Below are 17606 nucleotides of genomic sequence, written 5' to 3'. Positions count from 1 at the left end.
AAAGGAGTGTTCAGATCCACAAGAAAGAGCTACGGGACCCACCCGGGAGATCTGACCCCATGTAATTTTAGTTGTGGAGATTCCTGGGCTGCAGCTGCTGGGCGAACTTCTTATCCCAGGCTGAATCAGTCTCACAGAGAGCATCTTATCACGGACAGACATTCAGGGAGAAACCAGCTGAATCACTCTGCAAGCACAAGTCTATTCAAGGTTATCCAAAATTAGTGCAGATGTTCTGTTTGTAGAGTCGTCATCTGCATTAAATACCATAGTCAGGGCCTAAAGAAATACTCAGTGATGCATGGATGTACAGTGAAATTTTAAAAAAACACTCACTGACATTTTATGTACATGCTTCTTGCATATTAAACAAACACCAGCAACCGCTAATTCCAAACTTCGTTCATATTATGTGCTGTAATTGTATAGAAGTAACTATATGACAAATTGCAAAGCCATACAATATAGCATATCACATGGTTTACCGTTTATCAAGCAACTTCGACCGCCTCATCACTGGCACTGCCCACTGACCCATCTCCATTGACACTTACTTTAAATGTTCCAAACTCTAAGGAACTTCAAAGAGCTGCCATTTTTTAAGCAACTTGCCAGAAAAATGATTCTCTCTCTCCTCTCCCCAAATGTGGAATTCTCCCCAAACTATTAACCCTGCCAAAGCAAGGAAAACACAGTGCTAGAGCAACAATGGGTTAAAAGTCCAATATTCTATGAGCCTGTAATGCTACAAAAAGGCAGCTTTATACCTTTGAAAATGGAGATTTACAGCTTTCAGTGGGACACACATTATTTACTACTAGCTGCCCAAGTTAGTGCAACTTATCAAGACTTTTAAAATATAATTTGCGACATCCTCTTCTACAGCTGGGGTCATGGTAACTAAGGTGATCTGGCTTTACAGGGAAAGTGATAGAAAAATCCTAATTAAAAAAGGTTTTAAACTCCCTAAAATAATTTTTCTGTAATGCAAGTGGTATACAGTATAGAGAATACAGGACAAAGGTGTGGTACAAAGGTTTTTTCAGCACTAATTTTGGACAGCCTGCATAACTCACTAACAGCTTTGCCAATTTTAAATAATTCATCATCCCCAACTTAAGCTAAAAAACCCTTTATATCACACCGCCATAAATCTCTTCCTGTAATACATTATGTGAAAGAACTTTACGGATTAGAGCTGGAGTGCTTGATATCTATAAATTCAGAACAAAAATATTATGACAGGAGATTAATAAAAAAGAAAACACCTAATTAGTATATAATATAGAGAATTTACATGAATTCAGTTTAAGGTAAATAAGAGGAGATGTATTTAACTTGGTCTTAATGGGACCAGAATGTTCTTTAATTCCAAGTCTTTTTTGCTAAGAAGCTTTCTTTCTAAATGCAATGCATGAACAGACAGAACCTGCAATGCATATCGTTTACAAGAATTTGTTGCAGAAATAACTGCTTTGGATCATCTTTTGTTTATCAGGCATCCAATGTAAGAGATGACGGAGAAAATTTAGGACATGCCCAAAGCCTTCTGGGCCCTTTGATCTGAAATCAGTGAACACATTAAGCTGTTATTTAGATGAACATGCCTAGTGACTCTCAAAGCAAACAGCCGCTATATGCTTCAAAAGAACTTCCCAGGCTGCTATTTTTGCCTTACTAATTCTTCCAGATTAAAAAAATAAAAACAAAATAAACTTTTAAAAATTCAAAGGGTTGAATGAAAGGTAAGGAAAAAACAAAAACAAAACAGGAACACTAGAAAGAAGAGAAGGCAAAACCAGAAAAGTAAGGGGAAAGTATTAGCAAATGAAGGTTCCATGGGAAATAGGTATTTCAATATTTTTAGCACCATTTCTACTAAAATCCAATTCTCTTGGAATTGCAACAATTTAATATACTCAGTCACTAAGTTATTTATCTTAGACTGAAACATCTGGCTTTCTGGGAACTTGCAAAGACATCAGCTTAATTTCCTGTAGCTTTACCACATGCATAGCTCCGCTCCAGAGCCACCCATCTTCAGTGTCATGCAACAGAGCTATTATAGTGCCAGAGGTTTGGAAGACTTTCCATGGTTGTTACTCTGATGGGTGAATTTCACCTCCCTTAAAGAGCAAATTTCATACACTGGAGAACTTCAGACACAAATCAGATGTCAAGAATTATAACATTCAAAAACCAGTCGGAGAACACTTCACTCTCTCTGGTCATTCTATTACAGACCTGAGGGTGGCTATCCTTCAATAAAAAAACTTCAAAAACAGACTCCAACGAGAGACTGCTGAATTGGAATTAATTTGCAAACTGGATACAATTAACTTAAGCTTGAATAGAGACTGGGAATGGATGAGTCATTACACAAAGTAAAACTATTTCCCCATGTTATTTCTCCCCCCCCCAGCCCACCCCCCACTGTTCCTCAGATGTTCTTGTTAACTGCTGGAAATGGCCTACCTTGCTTGTCACCATGAAAGGTTTTCCTCCTTCCCTGCCCTCTGCTGCTGGTGATGGCTTATCTTAAGTGATCACTTTCCTTACAGTGTGTATGATAAAACCCATTGTTTCATGTTCTCTGTGTGTGTATATCAATCTCCCCACTGTATTTTCCACCAAATGCATCCGATGAAGTGAGCTGTAGCTCACGGAAGCTTATGCTCAAATAAATTTGTTAGTCTCTAAGGTGCCACAAGTACTCCTTTTCTTTTTGGAGAACTTCTGTAGAACAATCCAGGCATATTTCTACCTTGTATTTCTCATAAACATTTTCACTATTTTAGCTAAATTTCAAATACACGGTCATATTTCACGTACTTTATGATCACTCTTCTCCTTCTGCCTAATACTGCAGTGCAGAAGTTACAATGAAATTGTGACATCTCAGCCATTTCCATGGCAAGTTGTCGTCAGGCTAGATTGTCACTTCACTGCAAGATCACACAGAAAGAAAAAGTGGGGATGTGAGGAGGAAGAACACTTCTATTTCTAGCACAGATATCTTTAAACAGAACTCCAAAAAAAAAATAGTCACATCCTTTGCAAAACTGTCCTCTTTTTTCAAATTTCACCCTGTCAGTATAGCCCTGCTGTAAAGTGAAACGGATATGGCAACCATACAGCTATGCAATTTTCTCCCTATCTTTTGCAATATATAAGGAGAAGAGGAGGAGAGGAAAAGGAAAAGAAAAAGAAAAGAAATCATAATGTTCTGACTTAGTTGGTTATACAAAGATATACACACAGTTTGAATCCTCGGATCAACATTTCCTTCCTATCTCCCACATTTCTTATTTAGAGATGGGTTGACTATTCATAACAAATAATTCAACAAACTTAGCCATCTTTTTTCACAAATTATCCATGAACAAACTTTGATTTTACTAATTTGTTCCTTATTCAAAATTGTTTGACTCAGCTGTTGTGCGGAGACCACTGTAGATCACAGTGACCAATATATTGTCTCATTGTTCATTTCTACTCACCTGTCCATTTATATTCATCCGTTGTCTCTTGTCTTATATTTAGATTGGTGCAGGGACTGTCTTTTTGTTCTGTCTGTACAGCACCTACCACTATGGGGTCCTGGTCTAGGACTAGGGCTCGGAGGAGCTATGGTAACAGCAATAGAAACTATGAAAAGCGTATTTCAGCCTTATACATGTTCTTAAAAGCAGGAGGGAAATGAGAGCTCAAAATGGGCATCTGCACACTTTTGGCATGTATCTTGGCTAAAAAATGTAGTCACACATTTTCACACAGAGATTTTCAGTGAATATCCCTGTAAAAGGGGAAAATCATTGGGATGAATGTTTGCAGAAAATAAATAAAAAGAGGCATATACAATGAGAGTATATTCACAGTCTGTATTTGAACAAGTGTCCATGAATACTTTTTGCAGTATTTGCCCAGTTCTAACTCTGATCAACTTCAATAAGAATTTATTTCCTGCGGGAATTTTGTTGAAATAAGGAAGGTGGGGGGGAGGAAGGATAATTACTTCCCTTTTACTTACATCTTTAAATGAATGTATGTTGAGTTTGACATTTGTGGAACATACTAGTCCTAAGAATTTCTGGCAAGACTTCTTTTTATTTCCCAGTATTGCTTCAAGTAGAATTAAGGATAGGTCAGGTGAAATTCATAGGATATTGCTTTCAATTTAACAATTGCTTTCATACAGTAGAATACTGGGCAATCCCTCTTGTGCTTGATAAAACACTATTTAAGAGTTTAGAGGGTTAAATAGAACAAGTGTGTGTATTTAGAGGGATTAATTCACCCTATTTTATGAAGATGGGGTCTCCTCTAAACCAGTCACTAAATCTACATTCGCAAAAAGAAAAGGAGTACTTGTGGCACCTTAAAGACTAACAAATTTATTTGAGCATAAGCTTTCGTGAGCTACAGCTCACTTCATCGGATGCTCAAATAAATTTGTTAGTCTCTAAGGTGCCACAAGTACTCCTTTTCTTTTTGCGAATACAGACTAACACGGCTGCTACTCTGAAACCAAAACCTACATTGACTATATTACTGTGACTGACAGCACACTCTACAAGGCAGAAGCATTAAAATCATCAGAACGCTCTGACTAGGCAAGCTCACCCTTATGCAGTGGGCCAGCACAAAGCCCATGCACCATATAAATCCCATTTAAGCTCAATTTAAGGGTCCATGCCCCCTAGATGAACTTACCATGAGGAAAATCATGTTACCCAGTAACTAATGAAAGATGCTTAGCCCTTTCAGGGATGGCACATCCTCCTAAATTTCTATATATAAGAATAATCTACACTGTATCCCTTTCAGAGAGTATAAAGTGGAAGTCAGGAGACATAGGTTCTAATCCAGACTCTGACCGAGGACTCTCTGCCTCAGTTTCCCCATCTGCTGAGGATAATCACCACTTGACTGTGGTACTGAGAGGACTAACTGATGTTTTTAAATTGCTTCAAGATGAAGGATGCTAAAGTGGTGCAAAGTTGGTATTTATATTGACCAGAAAAGGAAAAAGGACCTCAAGCTGTTGAGACTCAGGCTCTTTCCATGAGGTTTTGATTTTTAATGAATGTGAAAAAGGGTTGACCCACAACTTCACTGGCTTTTGTGTTTCAGTCTTTGCCGGTCTTTTAGACTAACCATTACTGCTGCTACACTTGGCTCAGAAAAGCAAACATACTTGGAAAAAAGATTACATTGAAGTTTTACACAACAAAAGGGAGTTTAATAGGGGAAGAGAAAGATTAAGAAGAACAAAGCACAAGCACCAGAAAATAAATGTCTGTTTGGATGGTTTTTGAGCCAACACAGTATTTAAAACTAAGGAGGGAAGCAATGTGGATCTGGCAACAGGAGAGACAATTAACACAGCATTTAGAGCAAAGCAGAAGGAGAATCTGTTTGTTTCTGTTTCTTGACATACAGGTTATGCTGCATGTGCTGCTTCCTCTTTGAAAACCTTGAAACAAACACAGTATTAGTTGACTCGTGTGTGAAGACGTAAGGGAGCTGTTCAGAATAGAGAACAGCACATGGGAGCTAAATAATCACCGCACTGAGCCTATGTTCACAGTCATCTCTTTAAAGATCTCTAGAAAGGCTTTTGCTGGCCTTTTTATATTCTCAGAACCATGAAATACTGTCATTTGAGAGGTTTCAGAGTAGCAGCTGTGTTAGTCTGTATTCGCAAAAAGAAAAGGAGTACTTGTGGCACCTTAGAGACTAACAAATTTATGCTCTAATAAATTTGTTAGTCTCTAAGGTGCCACAAGTACTCCTTTTCTTTTTGTCATTTGAGACACACTTAGGCATTGCCCTTCTACCCTGTTTGGTAATCTTGTGCTTGGGTAGAGCAGGAGGCCACCTTTACTTTCCACCCTCCCCGCCTCATTGGGCGAATCCTGGTCATGTTGGCCAAATTACTCTCCCATAAGGAAGGGAGGCAGCTCGTATTGCTCCTCCGGGGCATGGGCTGCCACTTACCACTGTTTTCTTTCCCCACACACCCTTTCAAGGGGTGATGGTTTGGTTTTTTCCTGACTTTACTGCTAGATTGCCCTATTTTGTTCTGGGCTTCGGCCAGCTCCTTTTTGAGGGGAAAAGCAGGCTGTTTATCACCTCACACTGGCAGTTAGCAGTGGGGGCTTTTCACCTTCACCTCCTGGGAGGGGCATTGAACTATCAAATTATTTGCGCCACCTGTGTGGCGTGTCCAGTGCAAGTTAACGGAGGTATCAAGGGGCCTGAGTTATTACTATGACACATTGCACTGATCACGTGGCAACTGGCTAGACCCTTATTCTGCATTGCATGGCACCAGGAGGGCTTCAATGTCTGGTGCAGAAAGAGGCAACTTTCACCTCATCCTTTGCATGAGGAAATAGAAAAGGGGGATTTGAAGTCTTTCTGGTTCTGATCCTTGGGTGGATTTACAGAAGGGGGCTAGTGGCACCAACTTTTTGATGACTGCTCTGCATTTATAGTGATTTGTTTGCAAACTGCAATGCACTTATTCTGACAGGTAGTTTGTGGGAGGAACCACCTGACTGTTCCTCCCAAGTCATATTATGTCATAGCTAAGGCTAAGATTTTATCACGGATATTTTTAGTAAAAGTCATAGACCGGTCATGGTCAATAAAAAAAATTCACGGAAGCCATGACCTGTCCCTTATTTTTACTAAAAATAATGTGACAAAATCGGGATATTTGTGTCCTCACACCACCAGTGGCAGGGCAGCTGGGAGCTCCAGGAGCCCACATTGCGGGTTGGGTGTTGGAGCTCCACCATGGCTGGGAGCTGCAGGGGCTGTGCCATGTCGACTTGGAGTTCCGGAGGCGGGGCTACCCCACAGCTTGCAGTGGCTTGGAGTTCCGGAGGCAGGGCTACCCACAGCTCCCTGCCCCTGCAGGTGGTAGGGAGCCCTACAGCTCCCCACAGCTGCAGGCTGAAGTCACAGAGGTCTCTGGCAGTCATGGATTCCATTAATTCCACGACCTCCGTGACTAAATCGTAGCCTTAGTCATAACTAATACAAGTTGTGGCCATGGCTTTAACCAGGTCTCTGGGTGTGGTGTCTTATTCACTGCAGTGTCCAGCCCATGGCTCTGTGGATAGTTTTCAGACTTCATTATTGTATGCAGTCTTGTTTTAGCTGTGTTGATCCTAGGATATAGGTGAGTGACGTAATATCTTTTATTGGACCAACATCTGTTGGTGAGAGAGACAAGCTTTTGCTCTTACACACACCTGTAGAGCACTCTGTAAACTCAAAAGCTTCTCTCTCTCTCATCAACACTTCTTTAAACTCATTATTACTTAAACTCTGATTTAAGAGTTCCACACAACATTTTGACAGGCACTTCAAAGTGAAAAGAGGCTCGTGATTAGGGTTTTAAATAAACAGCAGGAACACTGACAACATTTCTAGCAAGAAAAGAATGCAATACATTTTATGCCTTGGTGTAGGTAATATTCACAGCTCCTTAAAGTGAGTCATGGTTAAGCATATCTGCTTCTTTAAACTGTCTCCCGGTTTGCTGTGGCTTTATCTTTTCCTAATATTGCTGTTCTCTGAAACCAAAGGCCTCACATATAAATTCAGCAACTCATGACTGTATGTTGTGAAAAAGAAATGATCAAGCTAAGTTCTAAATAGCTATAATGGTCAAATTGATTTTTAAAGAAAAATATGACATACTGCATTACTGAAGCTGAGTGTTACAACACTTCAGCTTTATTAACTTTATCCCCCTTTAAATGGCTGAATTGGATTTTCTTACCTGTGAAACATACTACACTGTCTGGAGTGACTTGCTGTTACAAAAGTGAATATATGCTAATTAATGACAGAAAGAGAAAGCGGCTTCTCACTACAGTAATGCAGTTTTGGGAGCTTTACTGCCATGCCAAAGACATAATTAGCTTGACAGCCAATTAAAATATATTATTTGTATCAAATTTTAGATTCCTAAAATGTAATGTTGAATGGGATGCTTATAACAAGATTAACAATGTTACAGTCTGATCTAAAGACAGAGAAATCAGATGTGAATAATGTGCTATGTATTGCGTAATATAAAACCCCAATATTGCATGTGAGTAGTCCCATTGCTATGCATGTTTCCAGAATAAAAGCCAACTCTGTACATTTATCAAAAGCCTCTTGCAATGTATTGAATTGACTCAGTTAGTGTCATCAGAACCTGTGGTTACATTTATAACTAGAGACTTACAAATTTATTAGAGCATAAGCTTTCGTGAGCTACAGCTCACTTCATCGGATGCATTTGGTTGTTTTTCCACCAAATGCATCCAATGAAGTGAGCTGTAGCTCACGAAAGCTTATGCTCTAATAAATTTGTTAGTCTCTAAGGTGCCATAAGTACTCCTTTTCTTTTTGCGAATACAGACTAACACGGCTGCTACTCTGAAACCATTTATAACTAGAACATCAGAGGTGGATGTATTCTAGAGATAGGACAGTATATCAAGAAAACATGGTTTCTGAAAAATGTCCGTAGGCATAAAAGTCATGAGCATTGATATTCTCAAACATCACTTTAATAATGCTCACTTTTGGGAGATGAACTACACACAGAAACATTTCTAATACAATGGTATATTTTGCATGTATTAAGTAGCTTTCATCCAAGAACCTAAAAGCACTTTACTGACTGTGAATCCCATTCCCCTACAAACCAACCCAGATTCTTATCCAGAGGAGCCTCCCCCTCTTCAGCCTATCCCAGGACTCAGCTTCTTTTTGAAACCACCCACCCAGGGAGCAGGGATAGAGGATATCAATGGAACCTCAGTCTGTGAAGGGCTCCCCTTCTTCCTACAAGCACAAGGTCCATCAGCAAAATCCCAAGTCTCATTTACTTCTCTTAGCCTTTATCCCATGCTGGACAGTGGACATAAGCTCGAATGAATGTTTAGTTCCTCGAAATCTCCTAATATTAAACTTCCAATTTGTACCCTTTTTAACCTAACTGGACCTCCACGATGAGATCAAGAAGGCAGAAAATAAATAAATAGTGTAAAATTCCTTCCTGACACCAAAAACAGGAGATTGGTAAGACCCACGGCATCCTGATAGCTCACTATACTACTACAACAAGGAGGAAGTACTGGGCAGCTAAAGATGCAAGGGGTCCCCAAATGCACAAGAAGGGTTTAAATTGATGGAAGAGAGATGCATCAGGGCCAAATAGCTTCTCAGCTCCATCTTGGCTGGCCAATAGGAGACAGAGAACCCAAGGTAGGAGAGGCCCAGCTCTGATATTTCCAGGTATTTGCTCATGATTAGGCCTCAACTGGAGTATTGTGTCCAGTTCTAGGCGCCACATTTCAGGAAAGATGTGGACAAATTGGAGAAAATCCAGAGAAGAGCAACAAAAATAATTAAAGGTCTAGAAAACATTACCTATGAGGGAGGATTGAAAAAAAATGTGTTTAGTCTGGAAAAGAGAAGACTGAGAGGGGACATGATAATAATTTCCAAGGACATACAAGATTGTTACGAGGAGGAGGGAGAAAAATTGTTCTCCTTAACCTCTGAGGATAGGACAAGAAGCAATGGGCTAAAATTGCAGCAAGGGCAGTTTAGGCTGGACATTCGGAAAAACTTTCGAACTGTCAAGGTGCTTAAGCACTGGAATAAATTGCCTAGGGAGGTTGTAGAATTTCTGTCATTGGAGATTTTTTAAGAGCAGGTTAGACAAACACCTGCCAGGGATAGCCTAGATAATGCTTAGTGGTGCAGGAGTGCATTCTTGAGTGCAGGGGACTGGACTAGATGACCTCTTGAGGTCCCTTCCAGTCCTACAATTTTATGATTCATCCCCTGCCTTTCCCTTACGGGAGCTGGTTATCATACCTGCTGATCCAACTAACATCTCTCCTCCCAACACTGAGATGGGGGGGGGGGCAGGGGAGAATGACATTCTTTACAAGTCCTTTTAATGAAAAAAAAATTGCACCTTCCTTAAGTGAGTCAGTAGGATCCAGCTGGCCTCTGCTCTTCCTGCAGCTGGGAGAGGAGTTTGCCGGGATCTAAGCATCCCCTGGAACCGTCCTGGTACTAATGCCTAGTGAAGAAGGATGCTTCTTCCCCTTATTAGGGAAACATCACAACCAGGAGAGTCACCCCTTCGAGGTCCCATAAGGACCTGAACTTCTTGCCACATATGCAATGATCAAGTAATGGAAATACTCTACTGTAAAGTGACACAGAATGTGAAAGGGGCTTTTGAAAATTTTACCCCAAGTCCCATTTTCAAGAGAGACTCAGGCAGTTAGGCTCCTAAGTCTCTTTTGAAACTGGGATGGAGGAGCTTAAGTCACCTAGGTGCTTTGAGAATATTCTCTTATATCTCCTACAAGGGTATGTTATCAGAAAGTACATGTACCACAACCTATACAAGAAATTTTTATCTTGACTTTCTAGAGACAAATCACTTGAGATCTGCTCTAATGGCTTCCGAGGTCACCCAAAACCCTAAACAGAATTATATAGGCTTGTATTAAATGGTTGCTTTAGCATACTGCTACTTGCTTTGCATCTACTAGCACATACATTTTAGTTATATGTCCCCTGAAGAGTTACTATGTTATTGGCTATGCATATAATAATGTTGTAGAGTCACAACAACTGTACCTTATCCTTATGGTAGATATTGTATCATGCACCATAATTATAAGGCCCATATTTCCTGTGTAATTTCAGTTATTGAGAGAGATGGGCTCAAACCAAACCTCAGATTCAAACAGCATCAAACTTTGAAAAAGGTCAGCTTTTGACCAAGCTTTGCAGCTTTTGCCTAGTTATTAACGGATTGTATTACGCAACATTTCACTCAATAGAAGTGTATTTTTTTAAAAATATCTTTATTCATCCATGTATTTTAAGCTGTGCTGCGTAAATAGTCTTTGCAGGTTTTGTATTCCTTGTTATTAGGTATGTTATATAAATTTCATTTCAGAGGTACTGGGGTCACAGCATCAGCACATTAGAATAAAGAAAAATCAACACAGCTCAGCAACCAAATTTCGACTGTATACAGACACAACTGAAGAAGGCTGCCTGATTTTCTTTGATCAGCTGGAAACTCTTGACAAATGCAGTTTCAATGCCTCTCTTCCTCTGGTGATGATAGTCCATGGATGGTCGGTATGAAACTTCACATTATTTTCTTTTTAATTCAAGATGCATTTGATCTGACCTACTTCCCTTCTTATTATGTTACTACCAAAGTATCTTCCAAGGAAAGGTTAGGAAAAGAATGACTGCATATTTCCTTAGTAGGAAACGTATCTTGAAGTAGTCCAGAGTCTGTTACTCCCATTGAATTCGGAGACAGAATATCAACCTCTCATAGAGGAAACCTGTGTTAGAGATTATTTTCATATTCCCTGGTTTAAAGCCAGTAGAGCCTGAACAAGTAGCTGAATTAATGTGCTATGTCTCTAAAGGCTCAAGTACTGATTTCATTTCTGTTCTATTTGCTAACAGATATTTCCAGATTGTTATTGAAAAGAAGTGCTCAAAATCTCCCCACATCTCTTTCACACACACCTTGAAGAGAAATTCTCTATAAACACTTTCAGCTGAAAATGGAGCCTTGAACAGCAATAAATAACCACTGAACTGGTTCCAAGTTAAAAAAAAAATTAAAAAGCCAGTTCCAACAGCTGTTCTAGTCTGCAGTGAATTTTGATTAGCTCTTCAGTTTAAAAAAATGTTCATTTAACAGACATTCAAAGCAGAATCTTATAGAAGCCACACTTACTAGCAAAGGTGGACAAAACTGTCTGAGCAAATCTTTTATCACAGAAAACTTTATAGGGCATTGCCCCCAAGTACATGGATGTAATACCTTTTGGCATTAGTAGGAGCTACAGATGAATAGGGATGGAGAATGCACCACTAAAATTATTTCAGTAAAGGACCCCAAACAAAAATGTAAGGGAATAAAAGATAAACAACTCTCTTCCGAATTCCCATTGAGCTCTTTGTAATGAAATGGAAAATGATGATGCAATTGGAAATTGGAAAAGGAACACCATATCAGAAGTTAGGACACAGTGAACCAGGGTTTCAACTTGTTCTGCATCCTGGTTAACAGTTCCAGTTTTGTAAAACTCAAGTGAAGTTCCCCATATCAGGTACAGACATGTAAATTCAAGAGCTTTTATTTGGACCCTGTCTACAATGAGGTTGAAATCTTGGCCTCATTGAGGTCAATGGCAAAACTCCCATCAACTTCAGTGGAGCCAACATTTTACTCTGGGTCTTTAACCAAACTGGGGGACCTTATTCAAACATTGTCCGCATTGAGCAAACAATAGGCCTGATCCTATTCCTACTGAAGTCAGTGACAAAACTTCTTAACTTCAGCATGAGAGGGATCAGGACCTAAGTTGGAACGCCGTGCTTAAGCTAAATTTAAACATGGATTCTCAAACTCTGTTAGAGGCTCAGTGGAGAAGAGATTTAGAAGCCTGTATGTGCCCCAGCGAAGGGAATGTATTCAATTAGTTTAACTTAATTCTGACAGCTTCAGCAATTAGAAAATTTGGCTGTATTAGATTTGATAGAAACTAAGGATTCTTACAATCAAAAAAGCATTAGGAATTTATGACCGATTGAATTAAATGGGACTCCTCAGGCGAATACAGGCTTCATGATCAGACCTTTAAAAAAAAAAAAAGAGAGAGAGAGAGAGAGAGAGAGAGAGCACGCACACATGCATGCGCACAACAAGAACAAAAACGGGGCAGGACAGATTTCAAAATGATTGATGGAATCTTCTAGAAAATCAGAAGTCTGGGACTCTAGATGCCCAGCAATCTTTCACCACCACACCTATCCCATTCCCTGTACCTAGGATTTTTGGAGGGTAGCTGCTGGAAAATGAAATCTGAGAAATTACTCAGTTATCCCTGGAAGAGAGAGTACATATGGTGGCACCTGTTCATTGACAAGGGCCCATGTCAAAAGTCCCAAAAGTTGAATGCTTTTGATATTGGCTCTTGAGTTTGTTTTATCCTTCTGATCTTACTACTATATGCAAACATTTGTTCATCATCCTCAGAAGTGATATACAAAACCTGATGACTACTAAATAATCCTCCTTGCTCACATATGCTCATTTTCATGCAATTAGTTGTCAGGAATTGCATAGGAATGTACTTGGTAAAGAGGTTCTTCCCCCCCTCAACCCTTTTTTACAGGTAGATGGAATGTTAGAAGGGTGGATCTGGAAGATGGTAGCAGCCCTGAAATCTCAGCATAAACAAACAAATGTGATTATTGCAGACTGGCTTACACTTGCTCACCAGCATTACCCTATAGCAGCACAGAATACACGCAATATAGGACAAGAGATAGCAGGGTTCCTGGAATGGCTGGAGGTAAGAGCCGCAAATCAAAATGTGTTTCTTTGAGCAAGAGCTATTTTCTCCTTTTGTTTATGCTTTTACCGTAGTTCGAAGTTATGTTTTTAATGTGATCTGCTTCACTCACTTACGTTCTTTCATTGCAATGCACAAACAAATTTCTTTCATAAACTTTAAGATGACTTCATAAAAATTTTATTGTACAAGAGAGACAGCAAGTGGCTTTCTGTTTATTAAAACATTTGATATTACTTTAGAGATGTGATCATTTCATGCTACTGTAATTTTCTTTGTTCTGTTAGCACTTCTGCAGGAAGCTGTTTGTCTGAGTTATAGACCTGTACTGGATAATAAAGCTCAAGTTCAAAACACTTAAACTGATGGTGGTCGATGAAAGCAGGGAGGAATGAAAGAGCATTTTCAGAGCCTGGTTTTGCATGAGCATCATTTGCAAGAAGAATGGGCTTCACTGGACAGGGGCTGAGGTGTTTTGGCTTCAGTTTCCATCTCTGCCACAGACTTCAAGGGTGATCTTGGACAAGTCTTTGCTTCAGTTCTCCACAGCTGGCACTAAGCACTTTGGTCCCCTCAGGCCCTCCCCAAAGTGGACTCAGCTGCTGTGAAAGCAGCAGCAAGGCCTGAGCTGTGCTAATGTGATGACTCCCAGCATTGGCCACTGCGCCTGGTTTCAGTTAAAGAAGGAGCACCCTCACAGAGGCAGACACATGTGCTTCAAAGCTGTCCTAGCTGTGGCAGGCAGCCATGCCAGAGCTGCACTGGTCTGATGGCTACCAGCTACTGCTTTTGCCATGATGGTGATGGAGGAGCGCGATGATGATATTTCAGCTGATGGGGGAGTGAAGAATGACAGAACAAGAGCTACCCATAAAAATTAGGTGCTTTAGGCAGCGCCATATTTAGCGCGTGCACGCACGCACGTGCACACACACACAAAAAGAAAAGGAGTACTTGTGGCACCTTAGAGACTAACAAATTTATTTAAGCATAAGCTTTCGTGAGCTACAGCTCACTTCATCGGAGTGTGTGTGACTCCATGCATCTGAAGTGGGTTTTTTACCCACAAAAGCTTATGCTCAAATAAATCTGTTAGCCTTTAAGGTGCCACCGGACTCCTCGTTGTTTTTGTGGATACAGACTAACACAGCTACCCCCTGATACCTATGGAGAGTGGACATTATGCCACAGAGGGCAGGAAGATAACTGGTGTCACCCTTCTACTTTGTGAGATTAAAAGTAACCTTTGCTCTTGTTCAAATTGGGTCATGGTGGCAGTGACCTGAAGTGATATTTTGATAGCTGGTTAGTGATCTATGTGAGACAAGTGAGTGGACTTAGTGCAATTTCCAGAGGAGAGGTGGCACATCAGAGACATCACTGACTATCATACTTGCTAGCTGTCTCAGCAGACAAACCAAGGACTGACTACAGCATGGGGCTGAAGAAGTGATTCTGGGCACATTGCTGTGGCAGCATGGGTGGATTCCTTTATGCTGTGTCCCCCCAAGATTTACATTGGTTGTCACCTTTCACAGCTTTACATTCCATTGAGAGGGAGATTAAATTCACTTGAGAGAAAGTGTTCATAAAGTAAACAGTGCTAACAAAACACAATTGTGTTGAAACTAATGAAAGAACAACAAAAACTACCCCCAGTCCACTTAGCAATGAGAATTTTCCTTTCCACCCTCCAGAAGTGTCTTTCTGATGCGTGTCCAACTGCTTAGAGCCAGATGTGAACACCTGAAATGGCCACAGTGGAGGTATCAAATATTTCAGAGGTGTACGTGTTTTAATTGAAAATACAAAAGAAAGCCAATCTTAGAGTTCTTAGTCGAGGAGTTTAGGAGGCATCATTTCTCGTTTAGCAACGTCTGTTAAGAAAATTATTAATTGCAGATTTCTCAGGTGTCATTTCTGAGAATCACCTTTCACAAGAATTTACTATTTTCCCTCTAAATACTTCTCTCTAGTGGAGGTTGAGAAATGTAGCAGAATAACATGACGTCCGGTAAAGTCCACCCTGAAAGGTTTGGATATTTCTGTAAGAGACACAAATACCACATTTTTCTTTCCAACTCAGAAAATTCTTGTGCCTCAGAGTGTAAGTGAGAGAGCTAAGATATATGCAGTATTGAGTAGGAAGAGTGATGAGCCCAAGGACATTCTACTTCAGTAGGCTTGTTTCAGATCAGATACCCAGTTGTACAAATTAGTCCAAGAAATGACACTGATGTATTACTTTACATTTCTGATGAGAAGTGCTGTGAAACTTTGCTTGCAATATGCATCAGTGTCTCAGTATGAGGTGACGGGACATTATAGGTAAAGGATTGTTTTACACTGTATTTAACACACATCCAGCAATTGAAAAGCAGAATACTGCAGATACAGATAATACAACACCTGCAACATTTCTAATGAATATCAACAAACCCCTGCTATTTCTACCCAGGGGCTACCTGAGCAGAGTATGTGAGCAACAGTGTCTAATTGTATGGCAGTTTCCTGAAGTAGGCACATGTCCAGTAGAAGTTAAATGAAGTTAAAACCAGCAAATGCCTTTCGTGACCTAAGCACCTCATTTGATCATTGGTATCAAAATACAAACTGGCTTGTGTTGTAACCAATGGGAATTCTTAGACAGCAATTAACAGTTTATTTTTCATTTTTTATGCACCTAAATCAAACTGCTGATGTCTTCCAGGAATCTGTTCAATTTTCCAGAAGCAATGTTCATCTAATTGGGTACAGCCTAGGAGCTCATGTTTCAGGGTTTGCTGGCAGTTACATTAGTGGCACAAACAAGATTGGAAGAATTACAGGTAAAAAAATATTTATAGCTTTAATAGAACAGCCAGCTGGCTTCATTGCTCAAGTGTACTGATACTTAACAGCCTTATGTTACAGCTTACATTAGAACTATAATTTTTTAAAAATGAGCAATCTTATCTTCACTGATTGTGTGAGTATATAACTGATATTTTCACTGGATTTTCAAAGGTTTTCTTGTAATTAATTTATTTCAGGAGTCCTATGATGCAGTGTGCTAAATAAATTTACGTTTGTACTGGTCTCCTTTTCTAATATAATTATTCCAGATTTTTACACACACACTGAGGTCCTGATTCTGAAAATACTTAGACATGTATGCAACTTTGTACACTTGAATAGTCCTGATGAACTCAATGGAACTATGCAAGTGTGAAAATTTACTCGTATGTGGGGTCAAAAACTGAAAGATCTGCAGATATTGTTCTCTATGGGCATATTTTAGTAGTTATATAATTATTGCAGATATTCGTGTCTTTAAAGAAAGGCCCATTGTTTTGTATAACATAGTGCTGAACAGAGATAAGCCAGACACCCATCATTTGGAACTGGATCCCCAAAACAAATATGTTTAAATCCAGTGTTTTGTTCAGGCCCACCACTATGAGGGAGCAAAAAGTAAAGTCTACAGCCTCAAGCTCCATATATGTTACAGTTTGCAGGACATCCACTACAGGTCCTAAGGTGAATCCTAGAGCAAAACTCTTCTGATTATTAGGTCTTATGAGTGAGGCTCTGTGTAGATAAAGATTTCATGGAGGGCATGGAAATCATGAAAATGCCTCCAAACTGTGATCTCTTAAGTATTTGTCCTTGAAACTGACTACATTTACATGTGAAATTCATTCAGTCCTTGTAATTGACTAACATTAGTTGTACAATTCATTCCATCCTCAAAATTGATTAATTTCAGTTGTAAAATTTATTTCCTGCAAACTCTGTGAAATTCAAATACTTTGCCATTTCTGCTATGGTGAATTTTCTTTAAAAAAAAAAAAAAAGATTTACACAGGGTCCTACTTATGAATCTTCTTACTTATTTGCCTTCTCCAACCTGATCAAAACCAAAGTCCACACAATATCTAGAGTCCAAACATAAACCCTTCCTGGGGTTTGCCTGTTTAACAAAGGAATAGGAGATAAGATAAAGTTCAACTCATGCCTTTGCCCCAGGCGTGACAGCTCTCAGGATTCCTACCTCAGGCCTGCTCATTCTACACCCTATATTCTCTATTCCTGAAGAACTGCTCCTACCTCCCTTATACCAGGTGTCAAAATAAACCATTGCCTTCAGTGAGCCAGCAGAACTCACTGGATATTGCTGGGAAAGGGTTAACA

At 39.7% G+C, this 17606-nt stretch overlaps 1 protein-coding gene across 1 annotated transcript in view; it reads left to right on the top strand.

Moving 5' to 3' along the window:
- LIPC (lipase C, hepatic type) overlaps positions 1–17606 on the top strand; it is a 66232-nt gene that overhangs the window by 31375 nt on the left and 17251 nt on the right. The window contains exons 2-4 of the mRNA XM_038420707.2: positions 11003–11190; positions 13254–13433; positions 16144–16261. Of these exons, the coding sequence (XP_038276635.2) occupies positions 11003–11190; positions 13254–13433; positions 16144–16261 (486 nt within the window). The remainder of the gene's footprint in view (positions 1–11002; positions 11191–13253; positions 13434–16143; positions 16262–17606) is intronic.

This window comes from Dermochelys coriacea, chromosome 10 (assembly GCF_009764565.3).
Source record: "Dermochelys coriacea isolate rDerCor1 chromosome 10, rDerCor1.pri.v4, whole genome shotgun sequence".
In the NCBI taxonomy this organism is placed as follows: domain Eukaryota; kingdom Metazoa; phylum Chordata; order Testudines; family Dermochelyidae; genus Dermochelys; species Dermochelys coriacea.
The sequence above is the reverse complement of the archived record's forward strand: the minus strand, read 5'-3'. Positions and strand labels throughout refer to the sequence as shown.